This window comes from Pezoporus flaviventris, unplaced genomic scaffold (genome assembly GCF_033815535.1).
Source record: "Pezoporus flaviventris isolate CSIRO_AGI_PZ_B2104156 unplaced genomic scaffold, CSIRO_AGI_Pfla_v1 ptg000037l, whole genome shotgun sequence".
NCBI classification, from domain to species: domain Eukaryota; kingdom Metazoa; phylum Chordata; class Aves; order Psittaciformes; family Psittacidae; genus Pezoporus; species Pezoporus flaviventris.
Genome location: NW_026892585.1, coordinates 7084868 through 7103518, shown reverse-complemented (window position 1 = coordinate 7103518; position 18651 = coordinate 7084868). Strand labels below are relative to the sequence as shown.

Below are 18651 nucleotides of genomic sequence, written 5' to 3'. Positions count from 1 at the left end.
AAGTGCTCCACCCCTGGTGGTGTTCGAGGCTGGGTTGGACAGATCCTTGGGTGACATGATTTAGTGTGAGGTGTCCCTGCCCATGGCAGGGGGCTTGGAACTTGATGATCTTAAGGTCCTTTCCAACCCTAACTATTCTGTGATTCTAAGTGATGGCTCTCAATACAGCAGTAGAGGCACAGTGAAAAGGAAGAAGTAAAACTGATTGTTTTGAGGTTCCTCAAGGGTCAGCAGGGAAAGAAAATCGACAGCAGCAGCAGCAGCTGCTGCAGCAACCTCATCGGCAAAAGAAAACCCTTGTGTTCCCCGAAACCAATTTCCAATTGTGCTGCGGTCCATGTTCCATATGAAGGGCCACATATTAAGTTCTCATGGGTAGAGAGAAGCCTGAAGTCCTTATGGCTCTTATAATGGCTTTTTGCTTTCAACTTAAACTGCTGCTGGGTTGTGCTTGGCAGCGGGGAGCAGCAGTTTGAAAGGAGAAATGCTTGAGAGAGGTATGGCACCTCTGAGGAAAGGCCTCTTGCAGAAGTAGCTTTCATCACTTCAGCTCACCCGAAGTGTAACTTAATTTACCTTGGGATCTTGTTAGTTTTAGTTCATTTGTTAACAAAATAACAGCAGCAGCTCTTAAGGAGTTGTCATATTTAGTTCTGTGTAGGCTGTTATTACTGCAAATCAGATAAAATGGACCAGCAAGACACGCTTTGCTGGATGATGTAGGTACATAGAAGAATATTATCTGTTTTCTTCTCTGTAAAGGTTAAAGACACTCCTATGTGGGTGTGTGAAACAAGATCCCAAGAGTTCTTTAGTGATTTTAAATTTATTTAAAGAATGTTTTGATTGTCTTCATGATATATTAATAGCAAGGGAGTTCATTTAAATATGTGATCACAGCATGCAATTCCGTGATATTAGTATCATTGACTGATAACCTTTCACAACAGTTATTTTTGCCTTTGCCCTGTCACCACATAATGTATTGAATGCCAGCTTAAACAGCCCTCTTTTTATACTCAGTCTGCTATAATAATTTGAGTTTGATGTTACAGTCCCGTATAAATCATACCACTTGTAAGAGCTGTCATTGTTGTGCTAATAACCACAATTTCTGAGATCTTTCCTGCTGTAAAATCAAGCTGTAGCTACAGAAAACTTCCAAATGCATCCCCTTATTGAAGTAGCATCAGTGAGTTTCTGGGCTTTTTTTATGCCCTTTTTAAGAAATTAAATAAATCAGGGGGTTTGGGTGCATAAACCTGCAAAGTGTCTGTGGTAATGCGTATGTGTGGATGCTGTTTACCTGCCCATCAAAACTGGGTAGAGGGAAGTTTATCAGCTGATCACAAAAAGACATTTCCCCCCTTAGCAAAATCATGGAATCCTGTGATTTATTGTTAGCACATTCTTTGCAAGACATGACATGGGAATGTGCATTTTGTCATGACATGGCTGGGCAATCTTCAGAGCGAGTTGTACGCTCATGTCAGGACTTTCCCGGCTTTGCTATTGCTGACACCTGAGGTTCTTGGGGTAGTGCTAGCTGTCAAAAGCCTATTTATAATGCAGTTACACTTTCTAACTGCAATTTAGGCATCCTGTTTGTCTTCCTCTCAGAATAAACTCTGTAAGCCCATTGGGTAGTAAAAACTGTAGTGAAATCTTTTTGTAGAATACTTATATATGTTATTTTTATCCCTTAAATGACTTTTTTTGGGTATAAAAGTGCTTAGTTTTCCTTTTCCCCTTAGCATTGCCTTAAGCAAAGGCACTGTTCTTTGGCCTTAAATGATCCAGTGAATTTACAGTGTACAATTAATTGCAATACCAGCAACAGTACACAGTATTGTTAAGGATAGTAGGGACTGCGGTGATTTCATAATGAATTCACATTAAAACCCAGCAAACAGTAGCATACAAGGACATCTGGCAGCTGCTTTCACCAGCTAAATCTCACTGCTGAGACTTGATTCAAAGAAAAATAACAAGTCAGGCTTGGTTAGTAGTGCTGCAGCTTGGAATATGAGTCTTGACAAGGGAAAAAATCATTTGTACTGTACTAGTTTTTCATGAGCTGGGGTGAAGAGTAAATCACTCCAATGGCAAAATAAAGCTGTCAGACAGCCTTTTTCATAAGGTGCCATTGGACAGCAATATGACAGTTCTCCCTCCTGATCTTTTTTATAGGCTGCTAATTCTGAAAGAAAAGTCATCTTTGCTTAGATTTTTGTGGATCCAGGCTATGAAAGTTTAAGAAGCAGTTGTCACATTAAAACAAAGTTACAGGCTCAATAACCAGGAGTATCCCTGTTGTCTTAGTGAAAAGGTGCTTTAACCAAGTGTTAATATCTAGGATATGATTCTGTATTTGCTGCTTTATATTTTGAAATTATATATTTAATATAGACATCTGATATTATATCTATTATATCTATTATATATAATATAATAATAATATAATATATATCTATTATATCTATTATATATAAATCTGTTCCTTGAAAAATTATCAGGCAAATATACCGGCACATGAGAACGCTTTCGTGCACTGAAGAACATGGTAGTATCCATCACTACCATGAATGTGAGACATGAGCACCAGCAAGCAGGCATTAGTTCTTTTTCTCAAACACTCAGAGAGGTTTCTTTCCTGTCTTTATTGAACATAGATTAGAAAATTTAGGCTGTTCCCAGGCCAGTATTTATGTACCACCACATAACTGAAGCCCAAGAGGTACAGTGAGGACTGATCGCAGGAGTCTTCTCTTTGACGATATGTAGGAGAACCAGGGCTCCTGGCTGGGCATCCAAATACCTCATTTCTAGCTCCTGATACTGGAGGTCATGGAAGTTCTTCTAGTTTGGGTTATGGATGATGGTTATCCTTGCCTCCCCTGCAAAAGGCACTCCTTTATGGCTGTGGAAGAAAAGGACAGGTATTAATTCCTAGGTGCTCTTAAGAAAACAGTGAATAGGGTGTGTTATATTATCTTCACTGAGATTTTGACAGAAAAGGATAGGCCCCACTATCTGTTGTAAATAGTTCAATAGATCTCAACTAAACCCTACTTAATTGAGTATTGTCTTTTAAATGTTTCCAGGTAAAATCAGCAGTATTTTATGTGCTTTTCATAGAATCATCAAATCAAAGAACGGGTTGGGTTGGAAAGGACCTTATGAGCACGCAGCTCCAACCCCCTGCCATGGGCAGGGACACCTTTCACTAGACCATGTCGCCCAAGGCTCTGTCTAACCCGACCTTGAACACTGCCAGGGATGGAGCATTCACCACTTATCTGGACAATCTTTGCCAGTGCCTCACCACTCTCACAATAAAGAACTTCTTCCTTATATCTAACCTGAACTTTATCTGTTTAAGTTTAAACCCATCACCCCTTGTCCTATTGCTACAGTCCCTGATGAAGAATCCTTTTCCAGCATCCTTGTAGCCTCCTTCAGGTACTGGAAGGCTACAGTGTTTTTCATTTTCTGTTAAAATCTTAACAACTATTTTCATTTGTAGATTACTTTTGAAGTATGCCATAATTCTGAGCATCTTAAAAAGGAAAAAAACCCACCTCTTTCTAGGTGCTGTTGCATTAAAATGACTTGGCCATGAATTTTGACATCAAATTATATCAATTCTTACATTAAAAAGGAAGCTGAGAATTTATGTATTTTAGGGTTCTCTTTCTGAGCAGACTTAAAATCTTGAATTGTCACAAAGTTTACTTTTTTTTTTTTGCAAATAAATAGTACTGACAAATATACCAGCCAGCTCAGTGCATTTATAAGGAAAATGAATGCCCCATGCTAGTCATAATAAAAAAGAGTTTATTGGATACTAGCACTATGACAACAGAACTAAAACGGATGCAAACACCTACAGTATGGAAGTTATCATAAATAAAGGTTTACGAAACCAAAGGTCATATTTCCATTAACTCACAAGCAGCTCTAAATTAGGTAGTCCCAGTTTTCTGTCGTGGCCCAGGGTTCTTTTCCTCTGTTTTGCTTTTGCTGGTTTGGTTTTGAATCTCTGTTTTCTGCCCCAATTTTCCAAGGTGCTCGAATTCACCATTTATGTTGCTGTGAGGGTTTCACTAATCTAACTCTCAGTCATTAGTAGAATGATAACCACTGATGCAACTCTTTTCATAAATATTAAGCACTGCTTATTATACCTTTCCTCGTTGCCTACAAAGAAAAAGGATTTATCTGTTAATGAACTTACAATAACAACATAAGAATTTACTTTAAAATGGCCTATGCAATTCATGTGTATATATTGCCCAGCACAATGGAGGGGATTAAACCATGACAAAGGGCAAGAAGCATTACTGAAAAAAATTGAAAACCAGGAAAATATTAATCAAAAGAAAACCAGTCTAGATGCTATCACAAATAAATATTATATGTTAATTGTCATTTTATCTTAGAAGGCTCATTTAAGAAGTCACTGTCTGCATGGGTACTTTAATGGAAATCTGGAAACATGACCTGCCAGCCAGACTCTTCTCTTAGCTCTGTTCTCTCAGTTCCAAATAATTCATCCTTCTGGGTGATCAGTTAAACTGCCACAGGCTTCTTCACAGCCTACCTGGCGTGCAAACAGGAGTGGAGTCTGCTCTGCAGTTGGGCATCTTAGGTAGGAGTTGCTGCTGTTGTCTTGAAGCTCTCAGCACCTGCAGGTTCAGTCTAGGTGGGCGCTTCCAAGACACAAGGCAGGGGATGGCAAACCTGCAGTGTCTGATCAGCTTCAGATTGGTCTAAGCATGTACATAATAATAAAGATGAGCAAAATAAAATCAGCATGTCACAGATGGAGTGACACACTGAAGTCATAAGAGAGAAGTAGCAATAAGTTTATTGATATGAAGCCGTGATTTAACAAAGTTCAGTGGTAGATGTGACAGTGATTTAACGAGATATGATGGTGACATGCACTTGATGATTTACTGCATAGGGGACAGGGTCTCTCTTCAGGGAGGCCCTCCTGTTGAGTTATGAGATTCTGAGAGGACACCCTTGCATTCTAAGCTCCTTTCTGAGAGGAGTTTAGGTGCAGCTCGGTCCAGACTTGGTCAATGATTTATGTCTAAAGGATTATATCATAGAATCATAGAAGGGTTTGGAAAGGGACCTTAGAGATCATCTACTTCCACACAACTGCCACAGACAATGACACATTCCACTAGACCAGGTTCCTCAAAGCCCCTTCGAACCTGACCTTTGAATACTTCCAGGAATGAGGGAAAATGTGCACAATCAGTCCTTTGTATCACTTAGCTAAGATTTCAAAGTTTCAGCGCACTTATTCCCAATTCACTTACCAAGTGTCTGACATGATGAGGAATCTCTCAACCTTGAGAAGCACCCCTACTCAAGGGGAGATCGTGGCATGCGGCTTGCTGCCATGCAGGAGAGCTCAACAGACCTTAGGCTGTCCACTGTTTATGGAGTAAGATAACTGATTGTCAGTCATATTTGGATACTGACTACAGATCTTCCTTTCTTCAGACTTGGCTTGAGTAGGACTTTACCCAGCACTATAGTTACAAGGGCACATTGCTGAGATTAGCCCTTTGTTGTTGTGTTGTTATCTGTCTCCCCCAAATCCACTTTGAGGTGGTGCAGCCATCACAACTAGGCGCATCCATTACAACCACCACTGGCTGTTACCATGTGAGTAGGGTTACAGGAAATAAAGGGGAGGAAGGGGAGAAGGTGGAACACACTAGGACAAACTAGGTCAACAAAGTCTACCATCTTTGACACCCTTGACTTTAAGAATCCTAAAGTGGAATATGTGGATGTACTTAATGCATGAGTGACATCAAACCACGTTTACTTACTTTTTCCAAATACTGAGTCCTAAAAGCTGAGAAAAATGGCTCGCAACATTCATAAAAATGATTTGACCTGAATGGAATACGTACTGCTGATGGTATAAGGAAAAGAGATGGCAATAAGCAGCAAGGTGAAAGCCATGAAGCGCACAGCCACATTAGCATGCTGAACTTTTCAAACGGTGACAAAATTATTCCTTCAGTGCCTGTTTCTTCAACGCAATATCAGATAGAATTCCTTCACAGGCTTTAATGAACCATGAAATCAAGTTAGCCTTCTGTGAGACTAAAGGTACTGTATGTTATAGTATAGCTTAATGCAAAATACACGTGTTAGGAATATATTTCATTCCAAAAAATGAAGAATTATACCTGCCTTTCCACATGTGCAGGCTGACTTTTTTTGAAGTGTTGTCTTTAATTTCATCATTGTGTATTATCCTTGGGAAATAGCTTTCATTTCATTTCACCTGTGATTAATTTAGGCTCCCAAATTGTAGTACCTTTGTGAAAGATATCTTGGGGCCTATTCTGCTGGTAGAAAGAACTGGAAAATTAATTCAACCTGTGATGGCTTAAGCTGTTCCATTAACAAATAAGTGAACAAAAGAATAATTTCTGAAAATAATAGTTATGCACCTAGTGTGATCGTTGTGGACATTTCTTAGTATTTATTCTGGAATCTGTAATACTAATGGATGACTGGAATGGTCCCATTTACAAAATAACAGCCAAATAAAAAGAGTTCAGTTCAAAGCTGTGCAGTCCAGTAAATTATCACCTATGTACTTGCAGGGGAACAGCTGAAAGTAGTCATTAAAGTTAGGCAGCGTCCCCAGTGAGCAGTTTTCACAAGTCTTTTTTCCAGAGGTTCTGGCTTCAGTTTGCAAGTGTTCCTGGCTTTTCTGACCCAGAGAGAACTCAGGAAAACTTCCTGACAGGCTGAAGCAGGATAATCCTTATCCAGAGCAGGTTGTAGCTTGCTTTGATTCCATCAGATGCTGATGGAATATATAGGCTCAGAAAGGAATTAGGCAAATTCCTGGGCAGTGGATCTATAAACAGCCACTAACAGGAATGGGCAGAAATATGCCCTCTAGCATGCTTAGCACCCTGAAATGATGATGGGGGAGTGCAAAAACAACCAACCACAGGTAGCAGCAAAACTCAGCTCTTGTCTCTAAATACTGGCTCCCATTGCTCCTGTCAGGTGAGATGGGCTGTGTTCATAGCAGTATCAATTTCTGTTGCTATTTCCAAAGTAAGCGCTGAGAATGGGAAAGAGCTGGGACAGAGAGCCAAGGGAAGAGCCTTGGATAGTCACCACTGTTGCTCCTTTGTTTCCAGAAGTTATAAAAGGTGCATAAGAGTAATTGCTGGAGCGGAGAGCAACCTCCTCCCTTTCAGCAGAAGCAACACATTTGCAGTCATCCTTCAGTAGCCATGGGAGTCAGCCAGGCTTTGCAGATCCTTCTTGCAAGAAGTGCTGTCTTTTACTGAAGGAAGAATGAAGAGATTGGAGGAAGTTTCTATGGGGAGGCGATGGTGAATGAAAGAGAGGCATTTAGCTTCTCCAGGTAGTTTACAAATATGAAATACATCATCAGCCCTCTGATGGCTCTATTGTGAATGGAGTTTCCTGAATGCAGGGTGGCATGGAGAATCGGCCCACTTTATTCAGCTCCCTAATCTGAGTTCTCATGGTATTGTGGCTTCACATATTTGTGCTGAACAGTTTTGAAATAACAGCCCTAAAAGGGTGAAAGTAATGCCATTTTAATTAGTTGCATTTAAAAAGAATAAAGCCAGTTGGTTTTATTAAGTCGGTAGAATATAAAGTGTGCTTTTTAAAGTTAGACATTTTGAGACTGTTCACCTACATTAGAAATAAATATATTATTGACTGTTAAGAGTTCTGTTCATGCTACGTTAACTTTGGCTGGGTATGTTTTTACATTAAATGAAATGGTTCACACAAAGATACATTTAGGAGATGAAAAAGGAATCACTTTTTTATGACGCTCAGAGATCTGTGAGACTACAAAATAATTCCCATAGTCCTTTCTCCTGAAAGTTCTATAGGGGCGGAGCAGTTCTTGATAGAAAACACTTATGACCAGGTTCTTTACATACTTTGACTGAATAACTGCAAATGTAATCGGCTAATATTGCACATCGACTCAAAACCTTGTATTTTGCATTAATTTTAACCGAAGTCCAGCACTGCAAAGCCATTGCAACCACTGTTAACTGTAATGAATGTAAATTGTTAGAGGCATTTTTGTGTGTGTGAGGGAGACCCAAATCACTAAAAATATGGATTGAATCTGATGTTCTGGCCATACTTGTATGCCCACATGCTTCATTAAAATAAGCTCAGCCTTCTGCCCTTAGAAGACTGTTGTCACACCATAGCTATTAACTTAGTCTGTAAGCTTAATGAACCTCCTAAAAGCTGGATATCTGTTGTCCATTTTCCTGGTACCCACATCTTAGTTGGATACCATCATTGCTTTTCTGCTAAGTGACTGAGTAATAAACACACAACAGCTTGCAAGTAGCTTCTTTTCAAGAAGGGACATGGAAAGGCATCCTGGTCATAACTCAGTATATATAAACTTCTTGCAGCAGCCCTCAAAGGAGAGATGGGTTTTGCACAAAAAAGCACTTCTGCATCAAGACTTGATTCTAATCAAAATCCCAAGGGAGGCAGAAATTTTCTCTCCTGTTACTTCTTCTTATGATGCTGTTTGTCCACAGAAGCTTGGGGAAAAACAGTCAGTCAATGACAACAACAAAAAAAAGCTACCTCATGACTCAAAATTTGATTCTATAAAGAAAGGTAACTTCAAAATGAGAAGAATTATACAGTAGGAGCTTCAGATATCATTAATGCTGTAGTTGGATCCTGTATCTGTCATTCATTCACTGTAGAATTTACCCTTTACATGCTTATTAAATAATCTTTAAGAAGCCAGGGCTATGTATTCTCATACCAGATAAATTGTACTGCAGGTTGGCGGTGCTGCTGCAGCATTCACATGGTACACTCTTCTGACTTGCAGTACTTAGTTCCATGATAATCAGAAGCTAAAATGACCAGTTTAGGGTCCAGAATCAAGTCTCATACTATTACCATACCCACTGCATTAGCGCTACAGCTGAATATCATACTGTGCAGCATAGGAGCAGTTTGTAAAACCTTTAGCCACCACAAATTTTTCACACTGTTGTATTTTCAATAGTGTCATTTTATATGATGTTTAACAACTCAGAAGCATTGAACAACGCAAGTGTTTTCAGAGAGCTGTCCCCTTTTGAGGTTTGGTGGCTTTTAACATGTGTCTCCATCTCTGGAATTTACTTTGGAGTTCTGTGTGAGTTACTTTCAACATATGCCTGGGTTAAATAGATATATGGTCTAGATGATGAAATCTTATAATGAAATGGCTATTTTTAGGATTATGGATGTCATTTTTTGGAGATGTGCGAGATGATCAGAAGATAATGAAAAGTAGAATAGCTATTATGTAAGGTTTTACTCATAAAATTTATTATATTCCATGCAAATAGCTTCATTTGATTTAATGAGGAAACACTGGCAGCGGAAACACTGGCAGCAATTACATGAGGGGAAAAAGGCATTTTAAAGAAACATGTTTATAGGTTGAGTTCAATCACGTTTTCTAAATGTGAAAAATCATTGAGATAAGTACATTGAGATTGATTGAGTTATTCACTTGGGTTTGAAGTTAAGCTCAGACTTAAGTGTCTTGCTTCGACTGGAGGAATAAAAAGAAACTTTCCAGTCAGGGTGATTTTCCAAATTAGAACTAGGGGGGATTTGTTTGTTTATTTCCACATAAGAGGCTTGGTTAGTCCAAAAGCATTAGAAATAAACTTGGGCCGGTATATGAAAATAACTAAGATACAGACCCAGTGCCAAGAAATATGATTATATCAAAGTTCAGATCACCTTTGCTCAAGTATTAAATTGTATCTATCTACCAATCTATGTATCTCTCTCTATATATATGAATACACATGCACACACATTTTTTTTTTTTGAAAGGGTTAATATGCTTTTGGAGTATGGTAATCATAGAATCATAGACTGGTTAGGGTTGGAAAGGACCTTAAGATATCTCTTCATGCATTCCTTTGCACCAGCTGGAGAGAGCGTGATGAACATGTTTGTTTTACAGTGAAGAGAGATTAATTTTCAATTAAAAGCTGTTACTAAAAAAGAGAGAGAGAAAAAAAGAAAATGAATGCACCTTTCTGTGCAGCATTTTTGGTCTGCTATTGAATAATCCATCTGATAGCTTACTGTATGAATTTGAAAGTAATTGAAAAGAATTATGGAAACCTGCCCACATATTTTCATTATCTAAACTGAGAACAATTAAAAAGCTAAACAAAGAGCATACAAGATAAAAAATACTTCATTAATTTCAATCCTTATAAATTGCATGAATACAGAATGGAGAATGTGTTTTGTTTACCTGGGTAGGTCCTTTGAATTGCTCAGTATCAATGACTGCGTTTGTTTGCCAGGAGTGCGGTAGGGCTGTCCAGTTACGTGCTGTTAACATCTGCATATTAAACATCTGAGCCCAAATAGCGCATTGTGGAGCTCTACCTCATTGATGCATCGTAACTTTGCATTTTCATTCCTTGCAGAAGGGAATCCATACACCTGGTGGGTTGGCAAAGCCAATGAGAAGCACTACTACTGGGGCGGATCAGGACCTGGCATTCAAAAATGTGCCTGTGGCATTGAACGCAACTGTACAGATCCCAAGTACTACTGCAACTGTGATGCTGACTATAAGCAATGGTGAGTGGCTTACCATTCTCACCAAGGGTGAGAATGACCAGAATCTCTTTTAACTTTAGAACACTGCCATTATTTTGAATGTCTTTTGTTTACATATTTCCTCTCTTGACAAAGAACAAGGGCAAAATGTGATCCCTCCTGCAATGTATCATTTCAGTTTTATTCACAGTACCTGTGACTGTCAAATATAAGGAACATATTTATATTTTCAAGTCAACTGAGCTGTAGAAAAGAATGCTACAATTGGAAAGTCAAGTCCCAGTAGGAAAGGTCAGCGTTTTGGCTACCCATGCAACTTTGTTTCCATCATTGAATCAGAATGGTTTGGGTTGGAAGGGACCTTAAAGCTCATATAGTTCCAACCCCCTGCCACAGGCAGGAACACCTTCCACTAGAGCAGGTTGCTCCAAGCCCCGTCCAACCTGGTCTTGAACACTGCCAGGGATGGGGCAGCCACAGCTACTCTGGGCACCCTGTGCCAGCGCCTCAACACCCTCATAGTAGGCATTTTTTTCCTAACATCTATTCTAAATCTACTTAGGCTTAGAGAGTATTATGGAATTAGGCTCTGTATTCCAGAGAAAGCTACTGCACTTTGGATGAGATAGTTAAATATTCATTGGCCTGTTGGTTGAGAATATAGCCCTTTTGGGATGAGACAGAATTGGTTCTGGTTTCTTCTCTAATAGTTATTGATTCATCCCAGGTAGAACAATTTTAACAGAGGGACTGAGGAAGCCCTGTCTGAGAGTATTTTACGGCCTGGTAACAGAGGCAGTCTGCTGTGAGGTTAATTGATGGGTGTTTAAACCCATTCAGGCAGAAAAGAGAATTAAAGCTGCATCTCTGATATTCCTCATAACAATGAACCTACTGTGTAAAGCTTGTCACCATTTTGTGTAAGACCCTGTCTGTTCTCTTAAAACGCTTCCTGTATAAGCTTTAACTGTTTGTGTCTCTTTTGTCATGAGGGGCAGCATCGTATTTTACAGGGTATGCAATGTTCAGTGGCCACCTGGAACCATACTGTGTGAACTCTTTGCCCGTTAATAGCAACCTGTTAGTAATTGAATCAATACTGGTTCATTTTGTATTAATTGAGAAATTCATACACCTATTAATATAGAGCTATAGTACTTTAATAGTATGCAAGAGATTTAAAAGGAAAACCAAAAAGTGTAGGGAATGACAGAACAGGTTGGAAGGGACCTCAGAGTTCATCTAGTCCAAAGCACCTGCTCAAGGAGGTCCACCTATACACAGTTGCCCAGGACCAGGTCTATACAGCTCTAGAATATCTCCAAGGATGGAGACTCTGCAGCTACCCTGGGCAACCTGTGACAGTGCTTGGTCACCCCCATAGTAAAGAAGTATTTCTTGGGGTTCAGAAAAAAAACTCCTGTGTTTGAGTTTGTGCCCCTTGTCTCTGGTGCTGGGCACCACTGAAAAGAACGTGGCTGTCCTCTTTGCACCCTCCCTTCAGGTATGTAGAGACGTTGATGAGATCCCCCTGAGCCTTCTCTTCTCCAGGCTGAATAGTCCCAGCTCTCTCAGCCTTTCGTCATAGGAGAGCTGTTCATTGGGCTCTAGTAATTTCATTTCTCTCTTGTACTGGTGGGCTCAGAACTGGCCACAGTACTGCAGTGTGGCCTTACCAGTGCTGAGCAGAAGGACAGGATCTCCTCCCTCAAACCACTGACAGCACTTTGCCTAAGGCAGCCCAGGATACCATTGGCCTTCTTGGCCACAAGGGCACATTGCTGGCTCATGTTCAACCTGGCATCCAGCAGGACTCCCAGGACCTTTTCTTCCAACTTGCTTCCCAGCCTCAAGCATGTTCTGAAGCAGGGGGTTGTTTTTCCCCATCTGCAAGACTTCACACTGCTCTCTGTTGAACTTCATGATACTTCTGTAAGCCCATTTCTCCATCTTGTCAAGGTCCCTCTGCATGGCAGCACAACCCTCTGGCATATCAGCCACTTCTCCCAGTTCAATGTCATCCACAAGAATGAAGTATGAAAAATACAGAATTATAGCAATAAGGGAAATCTTCCAGGCCCTGCAAAAGTGATAGATTAGGATATGGGAAATCAAACATTGCTATAGGCATTGCCATGCTAAGCTCCGACATAGTGAGGAAATGCTGTTAGCTACAATCCGGGCAAATTATAGTACAACACAGAAATAGGGAAGTCAGTATTATACACAGAGGAATCAGACACGGTGACACACTTCAGAGCTAGAATTATATAGTGAAGAATATAGAGGGCCTACAGGGGTGCTGGAGAGGGCATTTGGCATCAGGGACTGGAGTGATGGGACAGGGGGTAATGGGTTTAAACTTAAACAGGGGAAGTTCAGGTTAGACATAAGGCAGAAGTTCTTTAATGTGAGGGTAGTGAGGCACTGGCACAGGTTGCCCAGAGAAGTGGTGAATGCCTCATCCCTGGCAGTGTTAAAGGCCAGGCTGGACAGAGCCTTGGATAGCATGGGCTAGAGTGAAGTGTCCCTGCTCATTGCAGCGGGTTCGAATGAGATGATCTTATGGGCCCTTCCAACCCTAACCAAACTGTGATACTATGACTGACTCAATAGTGTGTGGCAGGAGGGAGGTAGGTTTGGTTCTCTGCCAAATTGGTAACAGTAAAAGGAAGGCACTGTAATAATAATTAAGATAATGGCAGAATTAGGAGTACTTACGGTTTTCATTGCTTGAGGCACTGGATGTATATCCATGAATAATAGTCTCTATACCATATGTTGACTCTTTTCTTTTAAGTTGAGGGCAATACATAAGGGAAATATCACTGACTTTTGATCTCTTCTTGTGCCTACTCTAAGAGTCACAGATGATAATCTAATAAGCAACATTCACTCAATATTACTTTTCTGTAATCTCTACTCTCCTTAATATGTACGGAGATTATATGGAATCTATCAATAAATACAATAATATAATTACTAGATTTTTTTACTATCTAAAATAAGATGGCTGTCACAATATATACATAGTTTTTACTCAGAACATCAAACGAGAAGACATTTATACAGTGTTTCTCTGAATAGATATCAGGGTTTGGTTTTTTTTTGCTGGAAACTTCTATGTATTACATGACAATATATGACAAATAGTTATACAACTGGATATTATATTTTAATCTGTGGTGTTTGTAAAGGAGATTTTGTTGAAGATTCATTTTTGCAGTATCTAGCCTATTCCAAAGCCATCCCTTTTGGGTTTTGGATTTATTTTTACGGAGACAGAGTGGGGAGAAGGCAGTAGCTAGAGCAACTACTACATTACAAAAAGTAAAGAAGTAAAACAGGAAAAGAAGTTTGCTGAGGGGAATTGTGGGAATGAAAAGTGAAGAAGAAGGGAGAGATTCAGTGCGGAGATTCAGATTTTGAAGTGCAAGGCACTCAGTTTAAAGGAGATTGGGGAGCCGCTGAAGAGTGGGTCAGGCAGAATCAAAGTGATGCACTGTGAGTAGAATATAGTTCACAATTTTTATTGTAGAAGTCAGAAATTGTGTTAGAAATGAAGAAAGGAAATGCAGTTTGATGAATGAGCTCATAGTGAAGGCAGGAGAATGCTGCCCTGGAGAAGTGGATTCTAACTTTGCCTCTGGAACCACATTCCTGTGTGATGCTTGCCAAGTTTCATAAGCCATTTCTTCACAGAGCAGTCATGAGTTTTATCTTAATTTTCTGGGTACCTAAGTGGAAACCCAGAGGTCCAGTTTGTGGAAACACCAAAAGTTCACAGCTGACCTGGAATAAGTGATCACTCTGTCTAAAACAGAACCTGATTCTCAAGAGAAGCCCGTGTTGTTGCTGCAATGTAAATATAAAGTAATCCTTTTTGTCATGATAAAGAAACAGAAACACATGTGGGAAGAGCTTCACCCAGAGCAATCCTGCCAAAATGAACCTTAGTCCCAAATTATCCATGATTTATGTCCAAAATCAAAGTTAATTTACAAGTGAATCAGATTATTTAAAAAAGATTACTTTTGCTTGCTAAGAAAGATCATTTATTAAAGATGATGTTGGTGACATTCAAAGTCAGATTGCGTCAGCTTTGAGAGAATGAGCTGTATTGAGGCTGCTGATATTATTAGCAAGAAATTCTCTGGGTTGCTGTTAAAGAAAACCTTTAAATGAGCAATTTTAGGTAAAATATAAGGCTTTCAAAAAAACCAAACAAAAAACAACCCAAAACAAACCCCAAATCAAACACTGCCTCATTTGAATAAAAGTATTATTACCATTTCTGCAGTTCCTTAACAAAGGGCTGGCATTGTAGAGATAGACAAACTGTACCAGTTAAGTAGTAAATGTAGAGATCTGCAAAGAAATGTTGATTCTACTCTCGTTTGACCCTAAGGTCAGTTAAACACCCAGATTGGCCAAAGTTTCTGCACCACAAGCTCCTTCCTTTTTCTTACATAACAGCCGCAGTACGTGAGAAGACATTATGTGGTGCTTGGATTTACTTGGCATAAGATGCCCCAAAAGTTTCTTATGCCAGAAGTTTCTTATGCCAAAAGACGGCATCAGAAACTCTTTCCTTTAGCACTGCATTGTGAAGTTGCGCTTCAGGTTACAAAGTAGAGCATGGGCTTCACTGCTGACTGTTGATGTGACTTGTAATCTTTCAAGAACTATTTGGTAGCCCTAAGGATGATCAGAAGGGGTTAAGGTGAATTTTGAAGATTAACAGTGGTTTGGACACTTACAGGAAATGAGCAGTAAAAACAGAAGGAGGGAGCTTCATTTTGTTGTTTGTCCTCATTTGCCACTGTTTGGAAATCAACATTTCTTTCTCCAGAGCCTGCAAAAGTACTTTATTTGTGTGAGGTGTTTGCCAGAACACTGCAGGATACATCACCCCTTCACAACTCGTCTCCTACAATGGGGATTTCAGAAGAAAGTTTCAGGTCATGGGAAAAGACAGTGGAACGGGGCTCAGATTGACATGAGTTGTTTGAGTGACAAGAATATGTGTGGATGTTGAAATGCCAACCTGGGGATGTGACAATGACAGATAGGTCATTTGTAGCCAGATTTAAGAAGATATTAAAGGCTTCTGGAGCTATCAGTAGACTTCAAGGCTTAAGTATAGTGTGTACTAATTCCCATTGAAATCACTCATACTTCAGTTCCTGACTCCCTTAGCCGTGTTTGAAAATGTCTGTCCTGTAACTTTTTGCATTCTTAGTAACAGAGCTGCTGATGCAGAGAGAACTAGTTACATGACACTTGGCTTCTCCTGTCCTTCATTAGAAGCTGATAACAGTGTCACTGGATATTTTTTTTGCCATCCAGGCAGTGGCTGGAGTTTCCACTGAGGTGTTATGTGATAAGAATAGACGAGGTTATACACTCTCTGTGAAAAGCAAAAACAAAACTGGGAATTTACCCTTGGCTCTACTTGATTACATTTGGATTAAATTGACTTGCTATTTATAGCATTATGGAGAGAAATCTTAAAGAAGTAAAAGGGATTAAATGTGATGTGCCTGTGAAAGAACTTGGACTATAGAAGCTGCAGTGAGGAACATGCATGAGTATAAGCATCCAATATAATTGAAGAATTTCCAACCAAACAGATTGACTGCATACAGAAATCAAGTATCTGTATGATGTTGCCATATGTTTAAGCAGTATCTGTCAAAACAGACATTTTTGCTAAAATAGGGGCCTGTATTTAACATGAAAACCTACTGGTTTGTATTACATGAAACCGGAAAAGAAGCAAAACCCAGATAATTATCTGGTAAGATTTGTGGTATCCTACTGTTTTGCCCAGAATCTGCAAAACACAATGAATCTCTGTGTCCTGGAAATTGAGGAAATCTTGTAGAATTAGGCTGCACCACTTTGAAAACTGTAGTTGAACGTTTTTGCAGATCTTAAAGGCCATCTTTTGAAATGTAAGTCCTGGAAACCCAATTAGTAATTGTGGTTTCTGTTATAACTGTAGGCAGTAATTACATCTGTTCACTCTGTAAAAGCTGAACTATCAAAACGTCTTTTCTAGTTATGCTGAAAGAATGCACTAGTTTTGTGGGTGAAGGCTGTGAAGCTTACCAGCACCAACAACTCGCATTACTTCATGTGGTTGTTTCTCTTGTGCTCTTACAAATCCGGACAGCTCTTTGCAGGTTTTCAGGGTTACCTTTCAGAGTTCCTCTGTACATTGACATTGGCACCTAGCGTTAAGGTAATTCCAGTCAATCAAAATTTAGCACCATGACAGTAAGCAATGGCACAGAATAAAAATCTGCATGGAAAGGATCACTAAAGACAAAGTCAAGCATTCAAACCTTAGGAAACATAATACAGCCTGTACTACTTCTTTTCCAGTGATTGACAGATGTGGTCTGAAACTTTTAGCAGCAGGAAAGCAGATAGCCAGAAGCCAGGGAGATCATTCCTACTGGTTATAGTTTGGCCAGTAAAACTACTCTAGTAGAGAAAAGGGTCAAGTAACTGGGAATTAAATAGGCTGCTGCCTGCACTGCATTTCTCAGCTGTGCTCATCAGCTCTAACTGGTGTGCAATTTTTAAACAGAGTTTGCATGCCAAAATATGTAAGACCTTCCTGTTATGTGAATTCTGTCCTCTTTTTTATAACCTGGTCTGTATTTTCATTTATAGAAACTATATATACCTTGTGCTTCTCCATTATACATCCCTATTTTCTGCTTCTCACACAAGAGAAGGCTGAATGTTTATGTTACTGATAACAGCAGTTTAAGAGTTTAGGAGATGGAAGTGATAAAGTGGAGAGATGAGCTCCATCCAGCACTTGGTCATGCTACAGATATGCTAAGCCTTTCAAATTCTCCTTTAATCATGCCTTAGAAGCACCGTAGGACTCCAGTCGCAGACCACGGTTCTATTAGGCTAGGTTGTCTACAAACACAAAAGGACTTTTATTTCCTCAGAGTCCATACCATCATTAAATACGTGCGTAAGATGAAGGTGAGTGATGCAAAATTTAATTTGAGGGCATGTGAAAGGCCTAGCATCTCTTGCACTGTAAGTGGTCAGGCTTACTGTGTTTATGTAGACTGAAGGACAATACCTGCAGCCCTACAGTTACCCCTAATGTTTGTGTTGTATTGGTAATGCATAGCCCACAGCTCTAGTCCAGGATCTGAGCAAACCCGGGATCACCTAGCTTGCTTTTTAGAGATGTTCCACGCAAGTACTGAGAACAGCCATGTGTATGTAGCTCATGGGACTTGATAGATTTGCAGCCCGAACTAATACAGGCTGAGAGCATTAAGAGTTTTGGGATTTAATGAATCATGAAACTTTCAAACATTACTCCTGTTTTCTGTCTTGTCTCTTTTGTATTATTCACCTTTGGGACTGGATTGCAGCCTTGTTTATAATGAGCTGATACGACTTGGTGTTTAGCTATTATCTCACTCATTAACATTAAATAAAGTGTTTCCTTTTATACTTGTGCTTTGGTCACTCACGTTAGTGATCAGACAGCTGGGGAAACGAGTCTTAGCTTTCTCCAAAACTGAAAACACAAGAAAAAGTGATATGACATGAAATAACTGTTCGGCAGGCTGCCTTATCTTCCTTAAAATGGCACCTTCTTACTTGGTGTTATATATCAGTCCTGCGTGCTTCTATTTTTGTAGTTACTGTGATTTTTCATCCCACAAGCAATGTGAAAACTAGCATAGCTAAGAATGGGAAAATGTATCTTCATGCATCATAAGCAGAGTCCTTTACCTTGCTGCATATGTAAAAACAATTGTGCTCTAGCAACCCACTAGGAATGAAGATGATTCCCATTTGACTTCACATTCATTCGTCATTCAGTGCTAACAAGAACGAATGAACCTAAAGGGACGAATGATGGCAAGATGTTAGTGGTTGGACTTGATGATCTAGGTCTTTTTCAACCTAGTTTATTCTGTGATTCTGTGT

At 39.6% G+C, this 18651-nt stretch overlaps 1 protein-coding gene across 2 annotated transcripts in view; it reads left to right on the top strand.

The window, feature by feature from the left end:
- The window catches only part of CNTNAP2 (contactin associated protein 2), a 1009321-nt gene that overhangs the window by 821007 nt on the left and 169663 nt on the right, over positions 1 to 18651 (top strand). For both annotated transcript variants that reach the window (XM_061464593.1, XM_061464594.1), the window contains exon 14: positions 10536 to 10692. In XM_061464593.1, coding sequence (XP_061320577.1) covers positions 10536 to 10692 — 157 coding nt within the window. The remainder of the gene's footprint in view (positions 1 to 10535; positions 10693 to 18651) is intronic.